The following is a 27,098-nucleotide window of genomic DNA, read 5'->3' on the forward strand; positions in this document are numbered from 1 at the left end:
TATTTCGAGAATAAAGCAGACGCCAAATTAAAATGTATGTAACAAGCTTAAACAAATTGATTTTATATCGTAAAAAATTCTACATTCTCTTACTCAGCCTAATTAAAAAATATATATACAAGATATTTTAATATAAAAGAAGATAGTCAGGGTTGCGGTCAAAAGAGAAACAAAAATAGTTTACAACTAGTTTTGTTTCTCTTTTGACCGCAATCCTGACTATCTTTTTATATATCAATTTTTACGGTCAACTATATATACATATATAAGATATTTTAATCTTTTAACCCATTGCTGAGGTATTTCAATTTATTACAATGACCTCGTCGTATCATAAGTATGATTTATTCAGAAAATGTAAATTTGAATATCTGTCGTTAAACTATTTTTCGAAGTAATTTACCTACAAAAAATATTTAAGTGCTTTGCGGCCACTTAAGGCCGTCCTTTATTCAATTCAAAACGGACGAGATGCCTTTGCGAATTTGGATATCTCTTACGGATCAACCGTCTCCAAGCTTAGGATCTCGTCCAAAGGTGAGGAATTGTATCCTGGCCAGTTCATCACATCTGTATATGATATGCGCATCTTTCTTTCTACAGAACCTGCAGATTGGTGACTATTAATCAAGGGTTTTAATATAAAACAAACAATATTTATTAGCATCTTCAGATTTTGTTTCATATATCTTTGGATGTTCGTGAAGTATCACAGATTAATAATGGATACTATTATTTAACTTGTCTTAACATGATGTTTTGTAGTTGATTGGAATGGCTCGACAATCTCTATGTTCTAATCTCTTTGCTAGTCTTGTCAGGTTGCCGGGTAAGGTTTGTTTTCATTTCTGAGATAAACTGTTTGTCATAAATTTAGACGACTATTACAGTTGATTAATAATAGTGCTTTATTAATTGACTGATCACAATGCTTCCCAGTATGCCATTATTGTTTTCCTCTTCTCGAGATTCCGTTGTAAGCCATTATTTAATTTGTGAATTAATATATGCTGATTAATATACAGAGTATTTTTTAAAAATTTTATCTCATCTGTTGAAACTAAAGAATATTATTATTATCGCATAAATATTTCAGTATTTAGCTATAGATAACGGAAAAAATAATTTCATCCTTAAAATGTTTTCTAATTTCAATTTTTTTGTGCAACCAGGAATCATTTACCATAATTTAAGATCAACGTTATTCTTTTCAAAATACAAATTCACTAAGATTTCTTGTAAAAACCTGTGAGATAATTCCTAAAGAATGTGATGATGCCAACAATTTCAAATTAAAAAAAAAAAAAGGTTTATTATCGGAGAGTATAGTGGAGATATTTGAAATATTTAACCAACAGATATTTGCTGTTCAACCTTTACCTTTAAACAGCCCTGATGAAGCCCTTCAAAATGGGGTGAAATGTCGGAAAATTAATAGTTGTAAACTATTTTTGTTACTCTTTTGACTGCAACCCTGACCATCTTCTTATATATATTTAACCAACAGTTTGCTAATAGAAAATATTCCTGAACAGTTTTTTTCCTGCTTAGATAGGAATATTAGCGCAAAAACTGACCTTAAGATGTGTATATTTTTACATTTTTCTAGACTATATTTATTAATATATCAAAACAGTCATGAAATTATAAAAAGAGTTTTTACTAATAAAGTAATTAGCTACCTGTATAGTAATACAGTTATTTTAAAATGTAAAGCATACAGTATATGCTTTACATTTTAAAATAACTTCTAAACACCCATATTACTTATTAAATATTGTCTTATAGAGATAAAATGATTAAAGACCTGAAATAAATACTTGTTTCTTTTCTTAACATTTATTCTTTAATTTAGAAAATTAATTTTAGATACCTAATGAAGAAAATATTCCTGCTTCTGATGATCATCAAGTGAGGTAGTACCTTTTCTTGTTCTATTTTTTCCCAATTTTATGTTTTAAATAATATTCTAATACTAAATGTTATTTAGTGTTAAAGAGAAGAAAACATTTGTCAATATTCCGGTTTCAAATGAGCTTCAGGAGTTTTCATTTGGATCTATCCCTGAAGATGAAAAGGTAACGTTCAATTAAAACTAAAAAATTATAATTCTTATTTTTGTTGTAAAATTAATTTTATTTATTTATTGTCATTAATAATTGCTTTTTATATTATAAAAGTTGTTTTATTTCAATTTTAAATGGGTATATCTTTAATTTGGTAATAACGTAAAGTTCTATATAAACAATTAACATCAAGCTGTTGTAATTGATAGCAGTGATCACCGTGAATAAAACTGTTGAGTCTGTATTGTTTATGCAGCAGATCCTAAGAATGTTTCTCTGATGTATGCTCGTGACAGTATGTGATTGGCCAGCCTAGATGCAATTCAGTCTCATTGGCCATTTACTTCTCTACTTTGTCCTGCCAGGCTTATGGATCCCTATTTTTAAAAGATATATAAACCATCTCTAGTGAAGGTGAATGCACCAATATCTCTCCTTGTTCCAAGCTGAATGAAAGTTAGAATAGTGGATTTTAAAGACATATTAATATGCGTACATATTTTCTGTGCTCACAATGCATATTATCAATTATTTGGTAATTTAATAGATCTTATAAAATATTATTTTTAATGCCTTTTTTATCGTAAATATTTATATATCTGTGGTAAAAAAGCCATTCTTTTCCTTTCATATCTTTCTGCTAATACTTAAAAGTATCATTCATTTTGTGAATTTCTCTGTTTTATATGTTCACATAAATATTTCAGTTTTTTAATTTTATTTTCTGGTTTCCAAGTTCAGGATATTATGTTAATTTTTATATGTATTAGAAGTATTTATGTATTTTTTAATTAATAAAAACTTAAAATTGATGTTTCTTTTTATGTGTTTGATTTATTTTCTAAATTAAACACATAAATAAAATTTGAATGGAATATGGTCTGGGTGCGGTAAAAAAAAACTCAAATAGTAGATAATTATACTATTTTATTGAGCCAACGTTTCGCCCCTCGTTGCAGAGCTTCGTCGGGGCTAAAAAAGATACAAACACTATAGTTACAAAAAGGAAAAAAAAAAAAAAAACATAAGTGTAAAATAACAGGGGTATAAAATGTAAAAAAGTAAGATATAATAAGAAAAATTAAAGGTTGTAAATAGTAAATGAAAAGGGATAATAGTAACAGATAGATAAGAGAAGAAATATTAAAGAAAGTACAAATAAAAAGATGAAAAAAGAAAAAAAAAATACAAATCAAATGAGACAGAATGCATATTTGTTTTGACGGCAGTGAAAAACAAAGTGACAGTTGGTATTGGGAGGAGTGTGGACGGCAGTTATGCCACAATAATGAAAATAATTGTAAAGTAAACATAGTAAAAAGGTATTTAAATTAAGTGAACAATAAATGGTAATATACATAATAGGGGGAAAAGAAATATTAAAAAAAAAACAGATAGAAAAACAAAGGAAAAGTAAAGTATAAAATAATGGGATACAATGTCTGTAAGTAATTAAGAAACAAAATATACCAAATGAGCGGGGATACAGAAAAGTGTAAAATATAATAGATAATTAATAATAAAGTAATTAATATAAGTACACTTAAGAAATAAAATTTCTAATTTTCCATTAATTTATTTTCGTCTACTCTTTTTTATTATAAGTTATTTTTCATTATTCCCTTAGCAACTAATTTTTTGAAGTCGTCATTTGTTAAATCATCTATCTCAATCAAATCCATTTTATTGAATTAGAAATGAAACGGAATAATATAATACACCTTCACTGGGTATCAGATCCTACTGGAACTATGGAAGTTTCCATATATAGTTACCTACTTGATTGTAATTATACTCTAAATCTCAGTTTAACCAGCTATCATCGGCTGGTAAAGTTTACTGCTTGATTTGAAGGTTAACTTTTCTTGTGCAATGAATAATGATTGATTTTACCCAGTATTTAAGAAATCGTAGTTTAAACTGTGATGGTGCGACCAACCCTAAACAAGCTTAATAATGTCATTAATGTTCATTATTTTTTTTATCATTTTTGTTCAAATTCATCGAAAAATGTATTAGAAACATCTCAGTTTTGCCCATTACTTTTCGGTGCTCTATTGCTGTTTTGTCATTGTTGGGTTTTCTTATTTATTATGAACTTATAAAACTGCCCCAATAATCATTTTATTCTTAGTTAAATAATCTTATTAGTTTTTAAATAATTTTCTTTTAGTTTACTTTCTAGAGACCTAATTATTCCAATAATGAAATTTAATTGTTCCAGCAGATAATAAATAAATAAAAAAGGCTTACTGAACCTTTTTTTGATTGAGGTTCGATGCCAATACCACTAATTGCTGTAAATCTACAAGATCGGTCTTGACTCTCCCCTACACTTTGATCTTCGTCTCAGATGTTAACCGATTGGTTAACTTTTTATTAACATTTTAGTTATCCGTTCATTACTAAGCCCTGCAGCCTTACACGCCCATCTTATTCGTCGCAATGCTATAACCTGAATTATATATACTGAGTGCAGTTCCTATAATTCGAAATTTTATAGCTTTCTGAATTCTCCAGTTAACTCATCCTTTCAGTTTACAAAATACCTTAAGGCGCTGTTCCATCCTATTTAATATGAATGCACATGACCAAAATGTTTACTGAAGTACAGATTTTTAAAAACTCAGCGGTCTTTGTAAAAACACGTAATTCTCTTTCATCTATTTTAATTAAGTTAGCTCTAGAATATATTATTAGAAAGCTGATGCATACCAAAAAGGGTTAAACTCTAGGAAGTAAAATATTCATACTTGGATGTGTTGATGATTAATGCTGTTTGGTGAAGATGAGAAAACTATTAAACTAAATAAAATACGATAGAAACTAGTAAGGAACTAGGACTTAAAATAAATATGGATGAAATGAAATAAATGGTTAGTAGCAGAAAGATAACAATTTCAGTGATATAGATAGAGGAAGGAATATATTTGAACAGGTTGAGAGGTTTAAGTAATTAGGATCTAAGATAACTAACAGATAGCATCAATGAATTACTAAGAAATGTTGGTATATTGTTTATCTTTTCTGTAAAAATCAAAGTTAGTGTTTGTAAAAATTTGAATGATTGTAGTATAAGTATCTACTTGCTTAATTTATTTGATAAAAGTTCTATAAAACCTTTTCCTGTGTTGAAATTTCAACAGTCATTTTACTTGTTGGTAGGAATGCGATGATGAGCTTGTTCTTATGGCGGAAAATGCCTCAATTGGTGAAAAAAGAAAAAATCAATCTCAGTCTACCCCAACCAGGAAAAAGAAAAAAATTGAAGCCGTAGAACCTCTATTAGAGGATAGGGTCAACAATGATGAACAAGCAAATCGTAAGTTATGCCAAAATGTTAATCATATAAAATTGCTTAATGTACTTAAAATTAATTATTTGATATTTCAAATACTGTGATTATTATATAAAGTTGCTGTAAAAGCAACTTGATATATCTCTTTTTGTTAAATTTTCAAGAGTAAAAAAAAAATATATATACATATTTTTCTCATGTTTTCGTTTAAACAGTTAAAAAAAATAATTTTTTACTGGATATATTTGAGTGGAATATCGTTAAACCATTGTCAAGGAGCTTCAATGCAAATTGTAAATTCCAAATAAAACAGGCTAAGTGATTTAATTCGCTGAAATATTATATTTTACTTTTAGATTTTGCTACATCATATTTTATGAAGGCAAAGGCGGAACTTGATGAGCCTACTTTCTTAAAATTTATATCATTACTTAGTGAGGTCAATGTAAGTATTTTTGTTTTATATGAATATTGATATTTTTGTTTCATTTCTATTTTATTCTTTAAGAGATGTTTTATACATATACAAATGGTTTAGTCAAATGCATCTTTAATTAATTAATTATATTAATGAAGTTAATTTGTTTCATATAAGTTTTAGCTCTGTTCCTGATAAAAATATCTTTTCTTCACCAAACTGATGTTAAGTTCTGTTGGGTGATGGTAGGAAAGCTTTTTAATTTAACTCAATAATATTAAACAAAGATCAACTTATCTATTTGTAAAAACGATATTCCTGTGGGTCGCCTACATTTGTCTAAATGTATTATGTGAAGCTAACCTGATGGTTTTCTGTATATAATAATATTTTGTTAAACTTTTAGTTAGCTAGTTGTAGTACATACTTTATGGTGTATAATTATTATTAGAGAAAACAATTTATTATAAATTATGTGGTAGTAGTAATTTAAAGGGATTTGTAAAGTTGTTGGTTTGAATAAACTAGTGAAGGTAATTAATTGATCTTTAGACACAGTACATGATTTATTAGAATTAATATCGCTAATATCTATTTGATTTATCTGTTACTATCAAATATAGTTAGTATTATAACAAGTAGCAGTGAAATTGTAAATATACTCTTATTAATAATGATTTTTTGTTGTTTTTTTTAGGAAAGCAATACAAATATTATTACATTATACAATGAAATGATGGATCTTTTGTCAAAGCACTCCGACTTAGCTGAAGAATTCATTGGTTTTCTTCATCCTCACCAAGCCCTAGAAGTTCAGAAGTTTACAGAATATATCCAGTTTGAATCTTGTTGGAATTTCTTCAGAAAAATAGATGTATATAAAATGCTATTTTTTGAAAATTTATATATTGTTAAATTTAGTCTTGAAAATCACTTCTTCAAAAAATAAGTATCTTCTAATACTGATTTCTGAAATTCTATTTAAAAGATATTAGATATAGCTAGTAGATTCTGTTTAAAACTGAAACTTCGATTAACTTAATTCTTGTAACTATAGCTTGAAAAGTTAATGGAGAAATTTGTGGGTCGAGCTTTGGAGGGAAGTCCCGTAGGATGTCTATTCTTTCAGTTCTTACTCTAGGATATTAAACTCAATGTAAAAGAACACTAGTTTATCACTCTGATTACCTTATTTTAGTGGGTTGATTAACCCCTTAATGGAGTTTTTTTTTTTTAAACCGGCCAAAAATAATCAATTTTTTTTAACTTAAAAAATACTATTTAGAAAATTGGCTAGGCCAAAAAATTTAAAAAATAAAAATTTTTATATTAATTTTGGATATCGATCATAATACATAGCTCCCTATGTTAACACAGGCTGAAGCTATATTACAGAAGGTTATTACAGAGAATAAATCATTGTTATTTATTTTATTATTATCACATTGTTATTTTCAATTCTCGATTATATTTGAGTGTGAAAAAAATATAGCAACATACAATACAACACTGTTTGAATTATCTCGAGTGTGCACAGTTTTGATTGTTTAGCGCGTTTGAATTAATGTGAGCGTACAAGTTAGGGGTTAAACCTGACCTATTATTTCAATATCATTTCTTCAGAAAATACCTGTATGTACTATTAATTATAATTATTATTGTTAAAACGACTCATTTCTTTCATATAGGCTTTCCATTTGAATAAGGTGTATCATCTTCTGGAGCAGCATATGTTAAATCCATCAGTCACGAGTGAAACAATCAAAAATAGCCTCTTATCAACTTTTAAGGGTCACCCAAATATTTCAGAAGGACTTCTTTATTTCCTTCCTGGTGAAAAGCCTCCTGCAAGGTAATTAGTTGATGTCAATTTTTTAAATAAAATTATCGTCTTGCTCTATCATGACTTATGATTCACATGGCTATAGCGTTTAGCATTTATTGTAGTGCTATAGTTGTATTATTTTTTAAATAATTGATTGAGGTTTATGCTTCATTTTTGATGAACTCCCTGAAATAGCTCCATGAACTCATAAACCTTAGTGGAAGTCTAATCTAACTCTGGTTAATTAGTCTTTTGTCTAGAAAGATTTATTACTGTTTATGTTAAATTAATGATATTAGGATTGTGCTATGTTCAAAAATCTATCTTAATATAAAATAAATAAAAGTACGCTATTAAGTAAAACAATTTTATTATGAAAATCGTCCAATAAATAGAATAAAATTATGTATTCTGGTTTTCTTTTCAAGGAAAGACCCTCATTACTTCTTTATTTATTATTGGGCGACATTTCGGACACTTGTCCATCATCTGGTCCAATCTACAATTATATTACAAAAATAGATCTTATCAACTTTTTACATTCATTTCCAAATTTACTTAATTTATAACAATATCAAACACTGTATAATTATAAGAATTATTACATGAAAGGAGAAAAGCCAATTATTTATATATTTTTATATAATTATCTTAATTTATCCTATATTCCGTATCTTGTCTTTAAGGGATTTGTCTTAATTAAAAAAAAATTGTTATTATTATTCCTGAAATTAATATTTGACTAAAGTATTTAACCAAATGAAATTTTTAAATATTATAAAATACTTGTCCCTCTCTCTAATTGGACTCTGCACTTATATTCATTTGAGGAGGTTTGGTCTAATTTCTCCCCTATTGATTTTGACCACACTTTGTTACAGCTTTAAAAAAAACAATATGGTAACAGATACCTTTAATTGTTGTATTTCAGTTTTTATGGATTTGGTGTAACACAATTAGATGTTTAAAAATGGCAAAAATAATGGGGGCCGAAATTTCACACTATTGTGTGATTCCATTGTGTAGTTTTATAAAGTGTCATAAAATTTTATCATTTTATCAATATTTATCATTTTATAAATGTTGGCATTAAAGTGGTATTTTTCAAAATCATTATAAATTATATATTATAAAATTTAGTTTAAAAATAAATTTTATCTTGTTGCAGCTGTAAAGAAGACTTTGAGGATATTTCTGATCTGGGACTGGAGGAAAGTAGTATGTGGGAAAAGCTGAGTATCCCAGAGCAATTGCAGAGAGGGTGTGCTCCTGATCTTTGCGATTGTCCATGCCATTTGTGTATACCGAAGAAGTTTTGTACCTTCTGCAATATAAAGGTTCGATCACACACATAAACATTTTTATTTATTTTTTTATATTTTGGAAATATGAAAAAATTTTTGTTCATAAGGAATAAAAGTTTATATCAATCTATTATTTTTTTAATTGTACTGTATGATAATATTATATGCCATCTTATTCTAAATAGAGAAATATCACGCACAATGTTTTTAACAAATGAGTTAAGATAAGCGATTTTGATGATAGTAATAACATTGTATTACCTTTATGCAAAGAGGTTTATTTCATTATTTTTAATCATTCGGTCAACTTCATTTAATTGGGGCACTGGAGGATTGATCAGAACATTTTTTGTGTTATGAGAACAAAAAATAACTAAACAAAATAAAAATTCATTTTCTTATCTGGTTGAAAGAATCAGTTAATTGGGATGTAGCAATTCAAAACTTTCTATTAACTTATTGTCTTTGAGAAGTTTAGAAGTTGTTGAGAAATAGAAAGCAATTTTGAAATTAATCCTTTACTCTTTAGTTCAGGGATGTATTCTTTCTACTGGTCAATATAAGATATTTCACAAGAATTTAAGTGTCTCTGGTAAGCCTAAAATTAAAAAATATATATTATGCGATTAGATTTATTTAGAGTTTATATATACAAAATAAAATATATGGCAGCTGTATATTGTTTAATTTTTTCAAACTCTCGGGCCAATTAGCAAGCCTTCATTTGTAGAAAACAAGAACTCTGATGGAATAAAAAAAAAAAAATTAAGGTGCCTTATGAGGTAATTTAAGCTAACTATGTTAGACTATGATTAATCCATACAAACAACGACATTTTGAATTTGATTACTAGTATAAAAAAAAAGAATGTTTTTCATTAACCTGTTTCTTCCCAGAACTGTTCATTGATAATGTTTGTATTTTTTCTTGTTTGAATTAATGTCTTGGGTTTAAATTTAGTATATAAAATGTCAGAGATAATTTACTCATTATTTAAATAATTTAAAAAAAAAAATGTGCCTGGGACAAAAATGCCCCTTGCACGCAGACTGTAAGTGATAAGTATATCATGAAAAATAAGATTAGTTTTCTTTTGTGTGTTTGTTAATTTCAGTTATAGTCTATATTCTTGAAATCAGTAAAAATTAAGAATTACTTATGGGATATGTTTTTATATTTGAATCCTTGTACGTCCAGTGTTGCCTATAAGCATCATTCCCATAAAATAGCACTTGTAGGCACAAGCATCATTCCAAAAAATAATATGCCTGATGGCCAATAATTTTTTTAATTTACCAAACTTGTATTTTTTACATCAATTAGTTAACATATAAACAAAAGATATCTTCCAAAAATCACTTCATTTTTATCCTTCGTCAAATTATGATAGCATTTGCAGTTTTTGATTAGTTACAATTTGTTTTTAATCTACAATTTTTTTTTGTACTAAGAGATAAAAACTTATTAATTCATAAATTTGAAAATTAAATATTTATTTTGAAAAATAATGTTTTGATCTTTCATCTACTTCGACCTGAGAACGTGGTCACTAACTAAAAGGTATATAAAGGGTGTTTAATGTACATACATACCATTTTTTTTCCCCTAATTTCTTTTTGAGTTGCTAGTTTAAAATTTTCAATACTTGACTAGGATGGTATAGGTGGTGATCAAAAAGAACATATATAAAATATATAGCCATTATTTATTAAATGCTAATATTTCAAATAAGATTGTAGGTATTCATTTGAGCTGCATATTCTCCAATTTATGTCTATTTAGATATCCAGCCCAACCATTCTAACAGACCTAGTGAACACTTACAATGAGAAACGAAATGTTGCCATTTAATAAATAATCACTATTTTTCTGTTTTTTTCTGTTTCCTTCTGTTTCCTCGTTTCCTTCTTGATATAATGTACAGTCAACCATCAATGATTAAATGAACCATGATTAAATAATTTTAAAGTTATTTTTAAAATAAAAGTAATATTTTTAGTTCTCAAATGGACAAATTTACGTTCAAACTGGGAAAGGTTTGAGGTTTGCGAAGGTAACATTTCGTGGATGTCATCAAGATGAGGTACTGTATCAGCTCAACCCAACCATTTATAGCAAACCTGTTGAGAGAAAAAGAACCAAGTCTCTTTCCCATCAAACAAAAGGTAGGGACTGATATTCAGTATATTATTTATTGGTTGATTTGAAATTTTATTAACTGAGTTCTTTTTCACATAAAATTTAATGTTTAAATAATTTAAATTTTATTGCAAAATTCTCTTAATGTTGCTTCTTTTAATGCAGTCGAACTCAACAAGTTCTTAGCAGTAATAATGATAATACAGTTGCCAATACCACCAATCGTTCTCTACATATATCTGTAGCGATGCCTCTCTAAACCCAAATCTACTAAATCAGTTTTGTCACAATCCTTCCTTCTACGTTTTAGCCAAGATTGAATAAGATACATGATAAAGAACCGCCTTATTTTAAACCAGACCAAACCTCGAACTTCTCAGAATAATGATTACCGATTCGTACCTTAGTAAACGTTTTGGACATCTATATTCAATCAAAATATTATACAGCTTATGGTGGTCAATAGAATCATAAGCCTTTTTATATATATATGTGTATATTATATTGTATATTAACTTTATAATTTATTTTCATTCATTTTAAAAATATTTGTTTTGAAGGTTGAACACTAATTGAATTTTATAAATGTACAATTTATTTATTTATAATCTTAAAATTTCTTTCTTGAGACTGGCAATTTTTTACTAAATAATTCAAAAACACTATCCAAATTATAGTCTCAAAACGTTGGACGTGTGAATGAAATAAATGTTTTGAGACTATAATTTGGATAGTGTTTTTGAATTATTTAGTAGTACAATTTATTGTTCTTTGATACTATCTAAAATTATGGTTTGTTTCTTTAAGAAAAAAAGCTATTTTTTAAAAATTGTTGAGAACTGGAAGAATAAATATAAGAGAAAAATATTGTCTTTCATGATTCAACATGAAATGAGTTGTTTCAAAACTAAGTTTCTTATTGACCTCGATTAGACTATCCCTCAAAGGGTCATGCTTAGTATTTTTTTTTTTAAATTATGTATATTAAATTTCTAATTACGTCTTTTTTCAGAAGCCAGCCATGCCAGTGAACCTCCTCCAAAAAGTGAGATAGTTGTAGAGACCATCAAGGATGCTGATAAGTGCAAAGAAATTGATTTAATTGAATTGACAAAAGAAGCTATACCTGCTGAAATAGAAGAAAATGATTGCGAAGTTGCTATTGAACTCGTCTTGCCGCTTGTCCAAAATGAAGAAATAATTTGTGTAAATGAACAGGATGCCTTAGAAAAAATCTCTGATGCTCAAATGTGTATTGTTCTTGACAATGCTCTTGAAACGAGTGAAAATGTTCCTACTTCTAATGCAAAGGAGGTAAGCTTTTTGAATCAAAACTAGGGTTAAACTTTTTTCAGGCTTTTTTATTTTTGCAATCAATTTGAATTTCAATTGAATGAATGAGTTTTTTCATAATGTTAATTTTAGTATTTATTTTTTACCATAAGGAATGATTAACAAATTTTGGTTTATTACAAAAAGTAATGATTGACAAATTTTGGTTTATTACTTTGACATTATGTTAATTACTTATTGTATTTTATTTTTAACTGTTAGGGCAGTTAGCCATCAGTATAACCAAGATAATAAGTAACACATTTATCCTTGAGTAAAGTAAAACTCTGGTTACTTAGTGACCTGATTCTGGTCAGCAGTTTTGTTAACTAGGTTACCTAAAACTGAAATAACTGTGAGTTTCTGTTCTCAAAAATTTAATTTTAATATTGGTTGAGCATCATTATTATGTTTTCATTTTTTTTTCTTCTTATATTTCTTAGATAATAGTCATAAAAATTTATCAATTTTTAAGAGAATCATAATTTATTAGAACAAATAATGAAATCCTTTTTTCAATTCATTTCAAATTTCATCCACAGGAACAATAAATCATTATTATTTAAAGAACTGCCAATAATAATAAATCACAAAGTTACATTTTATATTAACTCAAGTAATTTGAGTTTACTTAAAATAAACATTGAAATTGAAAAAGTGTCTTGATTTCATTATGTTTTCTAATTAGTACAATTACACTGAAATTTGTTTTTTTCCGAATGAACAAGAGAAGCCAAATTTTTTCCCTTAAAAAAGAGGAAATCCTCTTAAGATTACTAAAGAAATATAGCAAGATCAGAAAAAATAAAAACACAGACAGCATTATTTCAAAATAAAAATTAAATTGTTGAAAAAATAGGAGGAGAATTTAACTCAACATGTACATAAACATATAATTGTTCATTAATGTACACTTAAGAACATCTAATAATTTTAATAATTATGATAATATAATTAATCTTAAAAACAGAAATCTTCTATCTTGATCAAATCCATTCTCTTGGATTTGAAAAGAAACAGAATTATAATTGAATATACCTTTGCTAGTTATCAGTTTCCAACTGGAACTATAGAAGGTTTCTTGTATGGTTGATTACTTTAATTTTGATTTACTCTAGAAGTAAGTTTAACTGGCTATTATTGTCCGGTAAAGTTTACCTCCAGATTTGAAGGTAAACTTTTCTATTAGTGATTTTACCTGAGATTTCAAAAATCTTAGTTAAAACTGTGACGGTGAAACTGGCTCTTAGTAAATTAATTGTTTATTCAGTTAGTTAGTTTCTAATCAGTTAACTCAACTTTAATGCTAAATTGTATTTTTTTTTTATTTTGAGACATGAACACTCAAGTCTATTGTTGTTATGTTATATTTTTATTATTTCATTAGGAAATAGATGAAATATTTATTCATGTTATTAATTTTTATTGTAATATTGCAGGAAGATGTTCACGAAACTACATTGAAAGCAGAAGAAGTTGAGATTGGTATAGACAAAGAAATAAAAAATGACAAAAGTGAATCGAATAAAATCAAAATAGAAGTTGATAAGTGTGATAGGAAAACAGAAGAAACAATAAATGAAATAATCGTTAAGGATAGTGATGTTGAAATACTATCAAAGGAAAAAGAAATCAAAATAGAAGAAGAGAAGTTGGAAAATAAGCCACGGTTATGGACAAGGGAGGAGGACAAGCTGATTCTTCAGGCATTTCAGAAGCAGCTTAGCACCGAGCAGACATTCTCAAGGATAAGCGATCTCATGCCAAACCGTACGGTTGAGGATGTAAGTTTGAGAATATTGTTGTGTCTATTATTATATTAAATTAAATTAATATAATTTTGGTGATTTATTCTGGCTGTGAGCCATTATACAAAATGGAAATAAATAAAAAACCAATTTTAAACTAACTATAATTTTTTACATAATTATTCTAAAAAATACTTGGTTGTTGGTATTTCAATAGAAATTCATTATTTTTTTGTGATGATTTATTTGTGATCAGTCTTCTTAATGATTTTCAACTTTACTTGAATCATCTTTAAATACTTTAATGATGAGAAGGTAGTTGTTCATGGATAATATATATGAGGAGAAGATGGGATCAGAGAATAACACAAATAAATTAAAAAACTTATTTATTAGTGCCAATGTTTCGGCCAGAATTTCTAGCCTTCATCAGGGCTGACTGGCTTGGAAGACTTCGGACCTCCAAATCATATTTTTAAATACTTTAGTTTTTAAAGTTGTTTATCTGTTGACTTATTAAAGTTATTTATCTGTTAACTTATTTATCTTTGAAAGGTATTTTTCTGATCATGATCACTAATTAAATTTAATTTACCATTTCACTATTCACTCCTCTTGTTAAAATTATTATGTTTGACTTGTAGTAATTTTTATAATCAGCAAAAACACTTGCTCTATATTTTTAAAATAATTTTTTTTTTCTGGCCAGACTTATTCATGTTTTGTTACTTTGTGTTCTTAGAAGAGACCGACTAGTTCCACTTTCTCAGTGCCTAGTATCAGCTAAAAAGTCCAACGAATGAAAGTCTTTTTTCTTTTTTCTTATCAATTTGCTGTCTCTTTTACATTTAAAAATAATTTTTAATTAGTTTTTAAGCATTCAAAACCTTAATCCACTTCATATACATGAAATGAGTTTTATAAGTTTGTATTGTTGATGTATATCATTAATTACAAGTGCTTGACAATCAGCGCTTGTTTTATATTGACAACATTGTTCCGGTGTCTTAACGAAAATCATCCAATATTTAAATTTATAACTTAAAATTATGAAATATTCATTGTACATACAAATGATTAAATAAATGTTATTTATCAATACAATGCATTAATATGATATTTAAGACGTCTAATAATCCAATATTTCAAAGGAATTCTTTAGAAATTGTAAATAATTCTTTACTTAGACTTATGAAATAAATTATAACCTTTTACGTATGAAACATACACATTTTCTTTTACTATTAAAATAATAATATTCCCTCCTCACTATTGATATTTACCAACTTTTTTTTTTAAGTGGATGCATCCAAAATGCAAGTTTTAGAGTTACTTCAATTGGAGTGACAAAAATGCTTTAAAAATTTATTTAAACACATGACAAAGTGTGTTGATCTTCATGGAGAATATTTTGAAAAATAATAAAACCATTTTTGATCATAACTATTTCTTTTTTCATTATTAGACCAGAAATATAAATCGCAACCCTTGTATAAAGACCTATTGTATTGTTTGTCTGCAGTCCACTAATGATGGGGAGTACGAGTCCCAAATTTTGTTTAGTAAAATTGTGATTTTATCGATAACTAAATCAGGAAAAGATTTATCATCTTATTATCCATGAAAAACATCTTATTTATTTTTTTATTAATTAAAATCTTACAATTTATGATTTATTATTTTTTCTATTATGATTAAAAAAAAAATTATAATTTTTTTTTACAGATTCAGGGGAGGTTTCAAGTACTAATGAACCTTCTTGAGCAGATGACTAGTGGCTCCAACTATCCTTCCTAGTTGATAACCTGCCTGCAATAAATTGTGCTGTTAACTGCTTTAAGTTCGTTACAGATACCTGATATAGAGATCTGAATGTTACATCTCCGAACGATGGTATCAGTTGTAAAGTACGGTGTAAAAAAAATGGTATACTTTCCCAAATAATTAACTATTTGGGTATTTTTGAAATACTTCTGTATATAAATCAATAGAACATTATTGATTATTTATTACAGAAGTGAAGCTTTATGTCACATTTTTATTAGATATATTTATTTAAAGAGGGTTGGTGAGATTTGCAATATCTCACTATTACAGAAGAAACTATTTTTAAATTAGTTTTTAATTATTTGATACTATGGTTAAAGTATGACTTTTTTGTTATTTATGTAAGTTAATTATTAACTTGATATATTGTACTAAGTTACCAAGATGATGGATGACTAAGGTTAGATATACTCGACTGACATTTATTAGACTTGACATCCTACCATTACTCTGATTTTTGTACTCTCTTACACAATATAGCTTCTGATTTTATGTTGAAACCTCTTATCTTAAATGAAATCTTAACTAATGAAAAAAAGTGATGGGCTCATCCATTAACTAGCCAAGTTGGGAATGATTTCTGAATAGACCTCCACCCACAACTATTCTTTACACTCGTGTTACGTTCATGTCTTTTTATTTTTTGGTACCGGACCCTTCCACGACACCCCCAGATATACGACAAACTACCAGATATACATATACCTACCTGTATGTATGTATTAAATTACTTATTTCGTCAGGGGGTTACGAACAAAAAATGTTTATTTATAAAAATGTCAGCATAAAGTTCCATAATGATTGCAAGGTTGATCATAAACCACTAGTAAACCAAACCTACAACATCAGAAGTATGTATCACCATATATCCTTTTTTGAATAATTTTTTTCATCCTTGCTACCTTTCATTCTGGAATCTGAAGAAAAATAGAACATGTTTAATTTTTCTCTCAATTTTAGTCCATCTGACTTTTCAAAGTTTCTGTTACAACTACTGCATCTATTTCTTTTGACTTTGTCCGATTTTAGATGGACATATTATATTTGGATATCTATGGGGTCCCATAATAAAAAAATTATAGTAGGTTTCTTTGTTAATAGGGACTTTCTTTATTTCCTCTGCTTCTTGAGGAATTTGTAGTAATTACATTTGTGGCAGCCATTATGCAATATGGTTAATTGGCCCAAATTCTTAGCCTGTCCCTATTCCAATTTTTATTAAATTTCGAAATGTAGAAGATATATGTTTATTTTAAGCTTTTTGAAATGTGTTATATTTTGAGCACTTTTTAGAACTTTCAAGTCTTTTTAGAAATAAGATAAAAAAAACAAAAAAAAACAGGGGGCTGTGTTTTGGTTATTGCTTATTCCGTTGAATTAAAAAGCAGAGGCATTTCAACAGGAAGTAATGTTATGGATGCATGATGTCCTAATCCCATCTGGACCCTGTTTTATAATAAAGTACAAACTAATACTATTAGTCTTGTAGATTTATCTTAATTAAATTACACAGACTTGTACAATAGTAACTTGTACTTTAGTATTTTTTAATTCCTGTAATATCACTAATAGTCATCCCTATCATGAAAAAAATAAGTATTAATTAGTATTATTATTTATTACCACACTAGTTTCTACACTTGTACTATGAACTATACTATTAACTTTCATTATGAAAGAGGGCCCAGGTTTTTGGCCTGAAACTACTTGAGATTGCATCTCAAGTGGGTACATGAAATAGTCTTTGTTTCTCCGCCGTTACACTGTTTCTCCGTCGTTACACTTTCTGAAGCTATGCTTTAGCTGTGGTGAGGTTGAATTGTAATCTTTTCTGATTAAAGAGTTGAACTCTTAGCATGTTTTTTATATTAAAACTAGTTAGAAGTCTTCTCGAATGTTAGTCGCATTCTTAGTGTACTCATGGCCCTCTGTGACCCATTTGCATCACACAGAAAAGTGAAAAATTCGTTCTTGTCTCCAACATTTTTTTTTATTGTATTTAAATAAAAAAGATTTCAAAATATGAAAAATAAAAGCAATATTGCATAAATAAAGAATTTTTACTTCATTATAGATTAACAATAATAAGAGGAATGGAATGTAATTATTTTGCAAGTTTCTTTCTTTTATCATATCTAGAACAATTTTTGTGCTAGCTAGCTCCTTTTTACAATTATCCTTTCCTTCATAAACCCTAAAATAATGTATATATTTTGTTCTTGAATTGCATAGCTTGTAGTATTTTATTTTGAATAGGGCTCTCTTGGTTTTGTTATATTGAATGTAGGAGATTCTGCTTCTACATTTCTTATACTTCTTTGAATATTTTCTTGATTATGTTCATTATCAGTCTAATTTTACATAAGGGATCATCATACTACAAACAGTATTATTAGAAACGTTTTACACTCTTGAAATTGCCATGAAACTATCTCGGGACATCACTGTTTTGAGGTACGGCATTTCAATGCTCTTGTCCATACTCCAATAACTCTGCAGGATAGGTTTTTGCACCATAGACATCAATATAATGAGTGCAAAATAAACTTGCTATTCCTCTACAGAAATTTCTTTGAAACTTGAATCCTTTTTACCAAATCAATTAGTTTCAGTTACAGTATGTTCAAAAATTTCCTTTGTCAAAAACAGTTTGTAAACATTCTATCTAGTATAATTTGTTATGTTTTCATTTACACCACCAACGGATATAAATTTATGCAATCTATGTTAGTTATTTCTCCTCCCGCTTAAAATTGCTCTCACTTTCATTACTATCGCTTTTATCAGAAGAAATCGCAATTACATATCTGCATTTTCTAGGTTTAATTGCCTGACACAGCTGTCAGAAACATAGCTGTTCATTTTTGGTATTTTTCTGTGTTATTTTGCCCTGAAACTATTTTCGATCATCTTTTTTCGTTGACTGCCTATATGCATGGGTATAATATACGCTTTGGTGACAAATGCCTTAGTGAAATGTGCGCATATATGTGCAAATGGGTTAAAAAGTTTACATCAATTTAGGAGATTTTGTATCTCCCTTGTGACAGAAATGTGCAATGGGATTGGTTCACAATTAATTAGATTGGTAATTTTTTGGTACCGTATTGCATAATACTATTCACATAGTTTTGTCATCCAGTTGATATTTATTCTCTGGTATGAAATGAAACCAGTTGTTAAGTGGGAGTCTACGTTTGAAATTTATTTATTTCAACCTATCTAATTAATTTCATAAATTTATACAATGTCAGTAGTTTAAGACCATGAATTCAGTTGTGTAAGAACTGTGCTCAGATGACACTTCCAATATAGTCAATATTATTTTTATTTTATCTGTATTAAAATACAAAAAATTAATTTAAAAAAAAAATTAAACAGTTATGCAAGGAAATGATATGGTCAGAATAACGTTCAACTACCATATTTTTATCCAACTAAGGGTAGTCTCTAATTTAGGCTGAGTAGACCCCAGAGGGCTCCTGAACCCACAGGGCTGACTCACGGCTGCAGTGAAACAGAAAGTAATTATCAGCCTCAGCTGAATATGAATCTGGGTCCTTGGAGTTAGTGCTACCCAAACCCATTTAATCAGTATTATCTGTTTTTATATGTATTAAGCAACAAGCTATATCAAGCTTTGCCTTCTTCATGTGGGTGACAAAGCTTAGTTCAGAGTTTTCAAGGCTGACTGTAAATATTATTAATAGGTGTTAATGCATATTAAAATCAATTATTATTTAAAAATTATTCCATTTTAATTTTCTTTACATCGTATTTTATCATTATGCTATTGGTGTTCTTAGTAACTGCTGTAATTTTTTTTTTTTTTTTTACCGTTATTGTCATCTTTCCATTTTATTTATTATATAAAATGAGAGCAGGATAGTTCAGTGGTAAGCCACTACGCTACTAACTCTAAGGATCTGGGTTCTAATCCAGCTGTGGCAGATGATTAATTATTTTGTTACTGTAGCTCTCAAGGGTCCACCCAGCCTCATAAAGTGGGTACCCTTAATTGGGGAAAAATCTGGCTGTCAAGTGTGATTCTACTCAAATAGCTTCCTTGCACAACCATTGGTCTAATAACAGTACTTAAACCCCTGATCCTTCATGGGTTGTAACTGTGCAAATTTAATTATTAAATATATTTTCATTATTTTGTCCTGTTACTATAATATGAATGAGTATGCTTTGCCCTTGATTGTGGTATTTTGTATTAATATTCTTCTATAACTAAACTATCTTTTGCAAAAAAAAAAGATTATATAATAAAACTGGGCTTTACATGTCTGTAACTACTCTCTACTTGAATTATTGATCACTGTGTCTCAAAAACAACAATGCCTGTGATGCTAAAATTATTAATGTTAATAATGATTAATTAAAAATTAACGCTTTAAAAACTTATATTGATGCAAGAGCTCATTGATTTTATTTTTTTAAGTTGTTTATAACATGTTAATTTTCAATGAATTCATTTATTCATTCATCTCAGCTGAAGTTTTTATCAAATTATTGGTAGTTATGCATTAGGAGTAATAAATGAAAAAGAAAAAAAAAAAAAAGATTCAGGTATCTCAAAAAGCAACTAAGTTGTTCTTTTTTTTTTTTTTTCACTTGAGTGTACATGCAAGTAACTGGGAACTATATTTTGAAGAAATATTTAGTTGAATTAAAAGTTGTATTATTTATTTTATTATCATTAAGTTCCCTTTATTACAACAATTTAATTTATTTTGAATATAATTTTAAAATATAAATTAATCAACAATCAATTAATAAAAACATTATGTTCACAAACAGAACAATACAATCTCATTGTTGGAATTGTTAACTCTTGGTACAATTTATAATCATTCATCCATCCATCCATCTATCCCAAAGTTCTTCAGAACTTTTTTGAACTAATACAGTTCATTTACATTCATGCATAAACATATATAATTTTCATATAATAAATAGTTTCTTAATACAATAAATAATAATCAATAATTAAAATAAAGTCACAAATTTAAAATTTATAACACACTTTTAAAAATAGATTTTACAGCTGAAAGTAGTAGACTTTGTGACAATTTCTGTAAAAATGTTAATAATCATCAATACGTTTTGGAGCATAAGGGTTTAGTGTGACGGCTCTTCCTGCAAGACTTTGTAAGAACTCCATTGCTCTTTGTATCAAAGACTTTATGATCGACATATAATCGAGGCCTCTGATGAAGTTGAGTATTTCATCTCTGATTGTGGCGAATATGGAGTTATTGGAACCTCTCTCTCTTAATCTGGTCACAATTTGGCCTCCGAATCCTTGCAATAGTTCCCAGAGTATGCTGATTGCGGTACCTGTTAGAACAAAATTTTTTATTTAAATGATTTTGAAAATTATAGAGATATTTTTGAATTATCCATGTTGCTTGTTGATTTTTTAACATTATCATTATTTATGTTTTCTTTTACGATGTAGCGAAACAATATAGTGCAAAAGTGATCTGCTTCATAGACCTCTCTTTTTTGTTTACCTTTACATTGCCATTTCTGGCCTACAGATGTCTTACTAACCTGTTCTATTAGGTTAGTAACCTATCCTAGCCAGATTGGGAAGGTAGAGATTCATTGTGTGGGTCTATCACAAAATAAATTTCAGATCTTCCATATAACACAACAAAACTGAAGAAGATTCTTTGTATAGAAGATTTTATGATTACACATTTTTTACTCAAGATATTCAGACTTAACAAGAATGAATTAACAAGCTGAACCCGGTAAATATAATTCAGGTTATAGTATTGCGATGAATAAGATAGGCTTGTAAGGTTGTGGGACTTAGTAACGAACGGGTCCCTAATATGTTAATTAACACTGAACCGATGGGTGAACACCTGAGAGATAGACCTAAGTGTAGATGGGAGGCTTCTGTTAGAACTGATTTAGTAGATTGACTTCGGGTTCGCAAACCCTTTATTATTATTATTATTATATTTACTACTCCTATGCATTTATAAGCACTGTTGGGCAAAAATTGGCTATAGCTGAAGCTAACAGCTAAAATTATAATGGGTACGATATTTATTTATTAATGGTTCGTTCATGAATAAGGGTCATATCCATGCCAATATTAATTATTAGTTTCAACTATAGCTAATTTTTACCCATCTCTGTTTATTAGGAATCAAACCTCAATGTTGAACTTGCTGAAAAGGTTATCGTTGAAAAATATCTAAGATGGTTTGGACAAGTTTTTTATAATGAGCAACAATTATCCTGCAATCTTTATATAAAGTGAAGAATGGCTTTAGAAGGCATAGAGGAAGATCCCAAGACACCTGGAAAGAAAGAATACGAGAATACTTCACTAATAGAAGTGTGGATTATAGGAGGAGAGAGCTGCTTGAATTACCTGAATTCACTTGTCAAATCATCTCGTGCTGTGCCAAATATTTCACATAATACTTAGTTTTCAAAATAAGGCTTTATTATTTCACTAACATCAATGGTTCCTGAAGAACAATTAAGTATGCAAGTTTTTCAAATTCTCACTAACTGATTTTGAAATACAGAATAAAATAAACACTTCCTGCCTTTAGTCTTGTTTTTATTTTATTTTGAATTAATTTTCTTTTACATATTTTTTATTCCAGACACTTAAATATTTATATTCTATGCCTTTTTTTTTTTTATAACATACATATTGTATATCTCAAATGGCTAACCTGCATATAGTAAATAAAACAAATGTTGCTAGAAAAGTAAAAATATGTAATAATTTATATATTCATAGGTTCCTCACGATATTTTTGGATTCATTTAATATGGATTTGGATTTGTCGTGTATATTTTACTGGATAATATATGACTGTGAATTTGAATTGAAATTGAAATATATTTTCAACAGAGGTCTAATTATAATTATTTTTGCTATTTGGTTTGGTAAATTTGATTATTTCAAGAAGGTGGTCAAGAGTAATATTGTTATATGAAAACATATTATATTATTTTTTTTATAAGAGATTCCATTAGTGGTAGGTATTATTATTTATAAGGATGGTTATCCTTTTGTTATTTTACTACTGTGGTCTTGAGTTTATTTAGATGATTCATAACAAGGTACTACTTAGGCGTCTGTACACAGTACAACCTGTGGTATGACTTAGTTGTTTTGGTGTCTGTATTGAATTTATGGGCATTATTATAGATATTCTTTTGTTTAATAATTTCTTTTCACGTATTGGAAGATCTTAGATTGATTGTGTGTAATTAATAAAATGAAGATGGCCTGGGTGTGGTCAAAATAGTTCAAATAGTAAATAAACATTTTATTATCAGCCAACATTTTGCCCCTCTTTGCAGGGCTTCGTCAGGGCTAAAAAAGATACAAACAACTAACATGATTTAACAAAAGAGATTTAGATAACATGAATTAAAAGTTAACAAAGGTATGGCTATAAATGTTGTAAAATATGTGAACATTTATATAAAAATGAACAAAGTCAATTAAAGAAAATAAAAATAAGATTTACTGTGAAAATTATAAATAAACAAAAATTATTAGACATGTAATGAACATAGAAATAATAACAAATAAGAAAGTAGATAAAAGAGAAATATAAAAATACACTACACAATAATAGCTGGAAAATAAGAATAAAATAAAGGTCAAGAAAATAATGAACAAAATTGGACACCCACCTTAAAGAGTGAAGGAAAGCGAAAGAATGAGCTTATGGCGGATGCAAATTATCAACAGGGTAGGGGAGTGGGAAATTCCTAAAACTTCTTCACTTATACGTTGCAATTATAACTATACTTAAAGTAATTGCCTCCAATAACATTGATACATAATATAGGAAAAAGACTGTTGAATATTTCCCCTCAACTAATGTTTAACTTGCTTTGTCTTCAATAACTACTTTTACATATTTTGTAGTGGCCCATTTAACGGAATATTGAATGAGATAAAAATTTTAGTCACTATATATTTATAATACTTGATTATAATCTACAATTTATTGTAATGGTTTGTATTTACCTACTGTACCTCCCATTCCTGCTGAGAGAACATATCTGTAAGAATCTCTCACCACATTTATAATCCCTTTATCCAGTAGGTTTCTGATTATTCTGGTGAGAAAGTTTTCTGAAAAAGAGTTATTAGATGAATACTAAAAATAGACTATGAATACTAAATATAGAAATACTAAAAATTATTTTAAATTAAAAAAAAAATTATAAATCAGATTATATGTGATTTAGTTTTACTTTGACAGATTCTGGATTAACTACTGTTTTGTATCTTAATATTAAATGAAATTTTTTTTTTATATTATATTTTAATCCTATAAAACATTTGTGTGAAATGCTAGAAATGATTTTGAAGTGAATTGGGCTGTAACTTTACCTTGAACCATATTTATAAATGGGACTTCTAATTATGATGATCAACAAATAACTTAATAATAAATTAAAAAGTATGTTTAATAATAAGTCAGAATACATTAAAAAAAATTATACAGCCTCTCTACTCAAATTAATTTACATAATCTTTATAGTCCATTCCTTAAGATTTTATGTATGTCAAATACTGAAAAACAAATAGGAAAGTTGCTTGAATTATGGAGGATGCAATGATAGACTGATTGGGCTGGCCAAGATAAAATATGCATGCATATTTTTGATGAAGACAAACACGCTACTCAATGTTGTCACACAACTGGGGGAGTTAGAGCTACCTAATTCAGGTCGACTGGGTATCCATAAAGTAGACATCTTTGAGCTGATACAAAAACTAAATTTTCCTTGGTAAAACTATTGTGTTTTGTGTGGCCCAAGGTTGAGGTGTATCGGTCAAGTGTGAAGGTATGGAAAACCCCTTATCTTTGGAGTGAACTAGTCCAAACTGAATGTGTTCCCAAAGTGTGCCGTTATTGAATCAGTCAATACGGTTCCTATACTCCCTCTGATAATCTTGATCTTCCCAAAAAGGTCATCGGCTCATCTTATTACTTGTGTTTGCTTTAGCCAGTTTGTCATTATCTCTCAATTACATGAAGACTAAAAAACAGAGTCACCTTCTCTCTGAACATTGATCTCAAATATTTTTGCTAAACCACAACATAGGAAAATGTTTACAACCTGTAATTGATTTTATGGTTATCTATCAAATTTGACTAATTAATATTATTTTCTGAATTGTTATGTATATATTATATAATGTCAATTATGTGCATAAGTACCAACTTGTACCTCTTCAATTCATTTGTACCAGAGAAAAAATATGGCATTCTTGGGAGTGTGCTACTGAAGTGAAACTTCTGGATATCCAATGATGTATTAATAATGATCATAGCTTATGGCAGAAGTTCTAGAATTATAATCATTAGAATAGACTAGCTATTTCTTAAGTCGATTCTACTGAAGGTATACATTAAGATCTTAAGTACACATATCTAATTTTATGAACTATAACCCAATAAATAAAATAAATATTAATTATACCTGTGGCTATCGACTGTATAATTTTTAATATAAATATATAAATACTTTAATTCAGAATAGAGTTCTTATTAGAAAGAATAAATTTTGGACTAATAAAACCAGACTCACTGATAAAAAAAATTCTCTGCTAATTAGAAGTTAAATGGATTAAAAAGTTACAATAGTAAAACTCATTTAAATTTTAAGTAGTTACATTTTTTCAAGGAGATAAAATTTAAAAAAATTCAATTTTCTTTTTTATCACAAAAATCCATTTTTTTTTTTGCCCCATTGTTGAAATCCATTTGTTGGGCATTCATAAAAAAAAAAATACTGTTATTAGACCAACGGTTGTGCAATGAGGTGATTTGGCCAGAATCAAGCTCGACCACGGCAGTTCTACCTAATAAAGGGTACCCAATTTATTAGGATGGGTGGACCCTGGAGGGCTTCCGAACCCATAGCAGATTTTATTTAAAATGGTGCCCGATGTTAGGTCATGTCAATAGTTTTTATAATGGATATCCAACAAAGGGTTATATTAATATTATTATTAATAAATACTTATTCCCCTATAATTTAAAGTCATTATTTGGATAACCATTATACATATAAAATAATTAACACATTATATAGTTAGTAAAAAAAAAAGTCATGAATGACTGAAGATCTAACACCATTTTCTATGGATAAATATTGGTAAGTACCATTTGGATCTGATCTCTATAAAAATAATATTTTTTATAATATTTAAAATTGTTTTGAATATATAAATTTATTTAATATAAAACTTTTTTTTTTTCTTTATGATGATTTCCGAATTTGGAAACTTCTTAAAGTTATTCAAATACACTGATAGTTTTGGATATTATTTGGAAAATAAGTCTTAATAAAACCAAAATGTGAATTAAGCTTTAACTAAGTTCAGTAAATGTTTCAGTTTATGATTTTTTCTTTGTTTAATTTTATTGTAAATAAAACTGTGATTAATGAATGAGATTTGAATTTGAATAAATTGTTTCAATAATTTGTTCTGTTTAATTTTATTTATTTCTTTAACACCAATGTATTGCCTTTATTCATAAAACGTAAACATTTAAGGTATCTTGACTGCAGAGCACAAAATGAAGGTATTCAGCTATTTTACTATCACTAAGGCGTCTAGATAAAAATTTATTTTATGGTTATCTTTATACATTTTGATAATTTCGACTTTATTTTAAACATACAAACTATCTAAAATAGATTTTTTCCTTAAAGTTATTTCAATTCTACCCCCTTCAGATATTTTTATTTTATTGATATTATTATGTGTTTAATGAATTAGAAAAATTATTTTAAAGTTATATCTATTTTATTTCTTTCATTTACATCATTTAATTAAATGTTAAAATAAATTTATCGAACATTACCTTGGATATCCATTGCCTTTCTCAAATGAAGAGAAACTTAAGAAATCTCTATTCATAAGTGTATTTCTAAAATTATTCGTTAAATGTTCATTTAACTGCAGGGAAATAGTGGTGTGTGTGGAGTCTACTACTTAACTGGTCTTTGTTCCGGGTAAGTTACAGCTAAATCTTTCAACTAATGTGATGTATTCTTATCTCATTGACTTTGTCCTCTTAATGCTTACTAGCTTTGTTTCCCAGAATTAAATATCTAAT

At 27.9% G+C, this 27,098-nt stretch overlaps 2 protein-coding genes across 5 annotated transcripts; one reads left to right on the plus strand and one right to left on the minus strand.

Annotated features, from left to right (window-relative positions):
• The first annotated feature begins 405 nt into the window (after positions 1–405).
• On the plus strand, positions 406–22,825 carry LOC106690437 (GON-4-like protein). 4 transcript variants are annotated; one of them, XR_001344606.3, is made up of 13 exons: positions 407–537; positions 1,870–1,916; positions 1,991–2,078; positions 5,232–5,388; positions 5,721–5,809; positions 6,480–6,656; positions 7,471–7,634; positions 8,776–8,944; positions 10,911–11,076; positions 12,063–12,364; positions 13,822–14,166; positions 15,856–16,056; positions 22,127–22,825. XR_001344606.3 is itself a non-coding variant. In XM_014435878.3 (12 exons), exons 1-12 carry the CDS (start codon positions 472–474, stop codon positions 15,925–15,927), a joined length of 1,839 nt encoding a protein of 612 aa, XP_014291364.1. In that variant the 5' UTR covers positions 406–471; the 3' UTR covers positions 15,928–17,948. The 4 variants fall into 4 exon arrangements, 3 of the variants coding, with proteins under 3 accessions (XP_014291364.1, XP_014291363.1, XP_014291365.1); XM_014435878.3 differs by lacking the exon at positions 22,127–22,825 and having other exon boundaries at positions 406–537; positions 12,066–12,364; positions 15,856–17,948; XM_014435877.3 differs by lacking the exon at positions 22,127–22,825 and having other exon boundaries at positions 408–537; positions 15,856–17,948.
• Positions 20,623–27,098, minus strand: LOC106690438 (uncharacterized). Its single transcript, XM_014435882.3, has 3 exons — positions 26,844–27,098; positions 23,987–24,094; positions 20,623–21,303 (listed from the first exon to the last, which is right to left on the minus strand). Exons 1-3 carry the CDS (start codon positions 26,854–26,856, stop codon positions 21,050–21,052), a joined length of 375 nt encoding a protein of 124 aa, XP_014291368.1. The 5' UTR covers positions 26,857–27,098; the 3' UTR covers positions 20,623–21,049.

This window comes from Halyomorpha halys, unplaced genomic scaffold (assembly GCF_000696795.3).
Source record: "Halyomorpha halys isolate HHAL.00 unplaced genomic scaffold, Hhal_1.1 Scaffold1717.1, whole genome shotgun sequence".
NCBI classification, from domain to species: domain Eukaryota; kingdom Metazoa; phylum Arthropoda; class Insecta; order Hemiptera; family Pentatomidae; genus Halyomorpha; species Halyomorpha halys.

Excerpts from the sequence above, each read along its gene's own strand:
- LOC106690437 (XM_014435877.3), top strand. The coding sequence starts at position 472 with ATGCCTTTGCGAATTTGGATATCTCTTACGGATCAACCGTCTCCAAGC. Across the intron at positions 1,917-1,990 it reads TCTGATGATCATCAAGTGAG|TGTTAAAGAGAAGAAAACAT; the intron begins GTAGTACCTTTT and ends AATGTTATTTAG. Across the intron at positions 11,077-12,062 it reads TCTTTCCCATCAAACAAAAG|AAGCCAGCCATGCCAGTGAA; the intron begins GTAGGGACTGAT and ends GTCTTTTTTCAG.
- LOC106690438 (XM_014435882.3), bottom strand. Across the intron at positions 21,304-23,986 it reads AGGAATGGGAGGTACAGTAG|GTACCGCAATCAGCATACTC; the intron begins GTAAATACAAAC and ends TTGTTCTAACAG.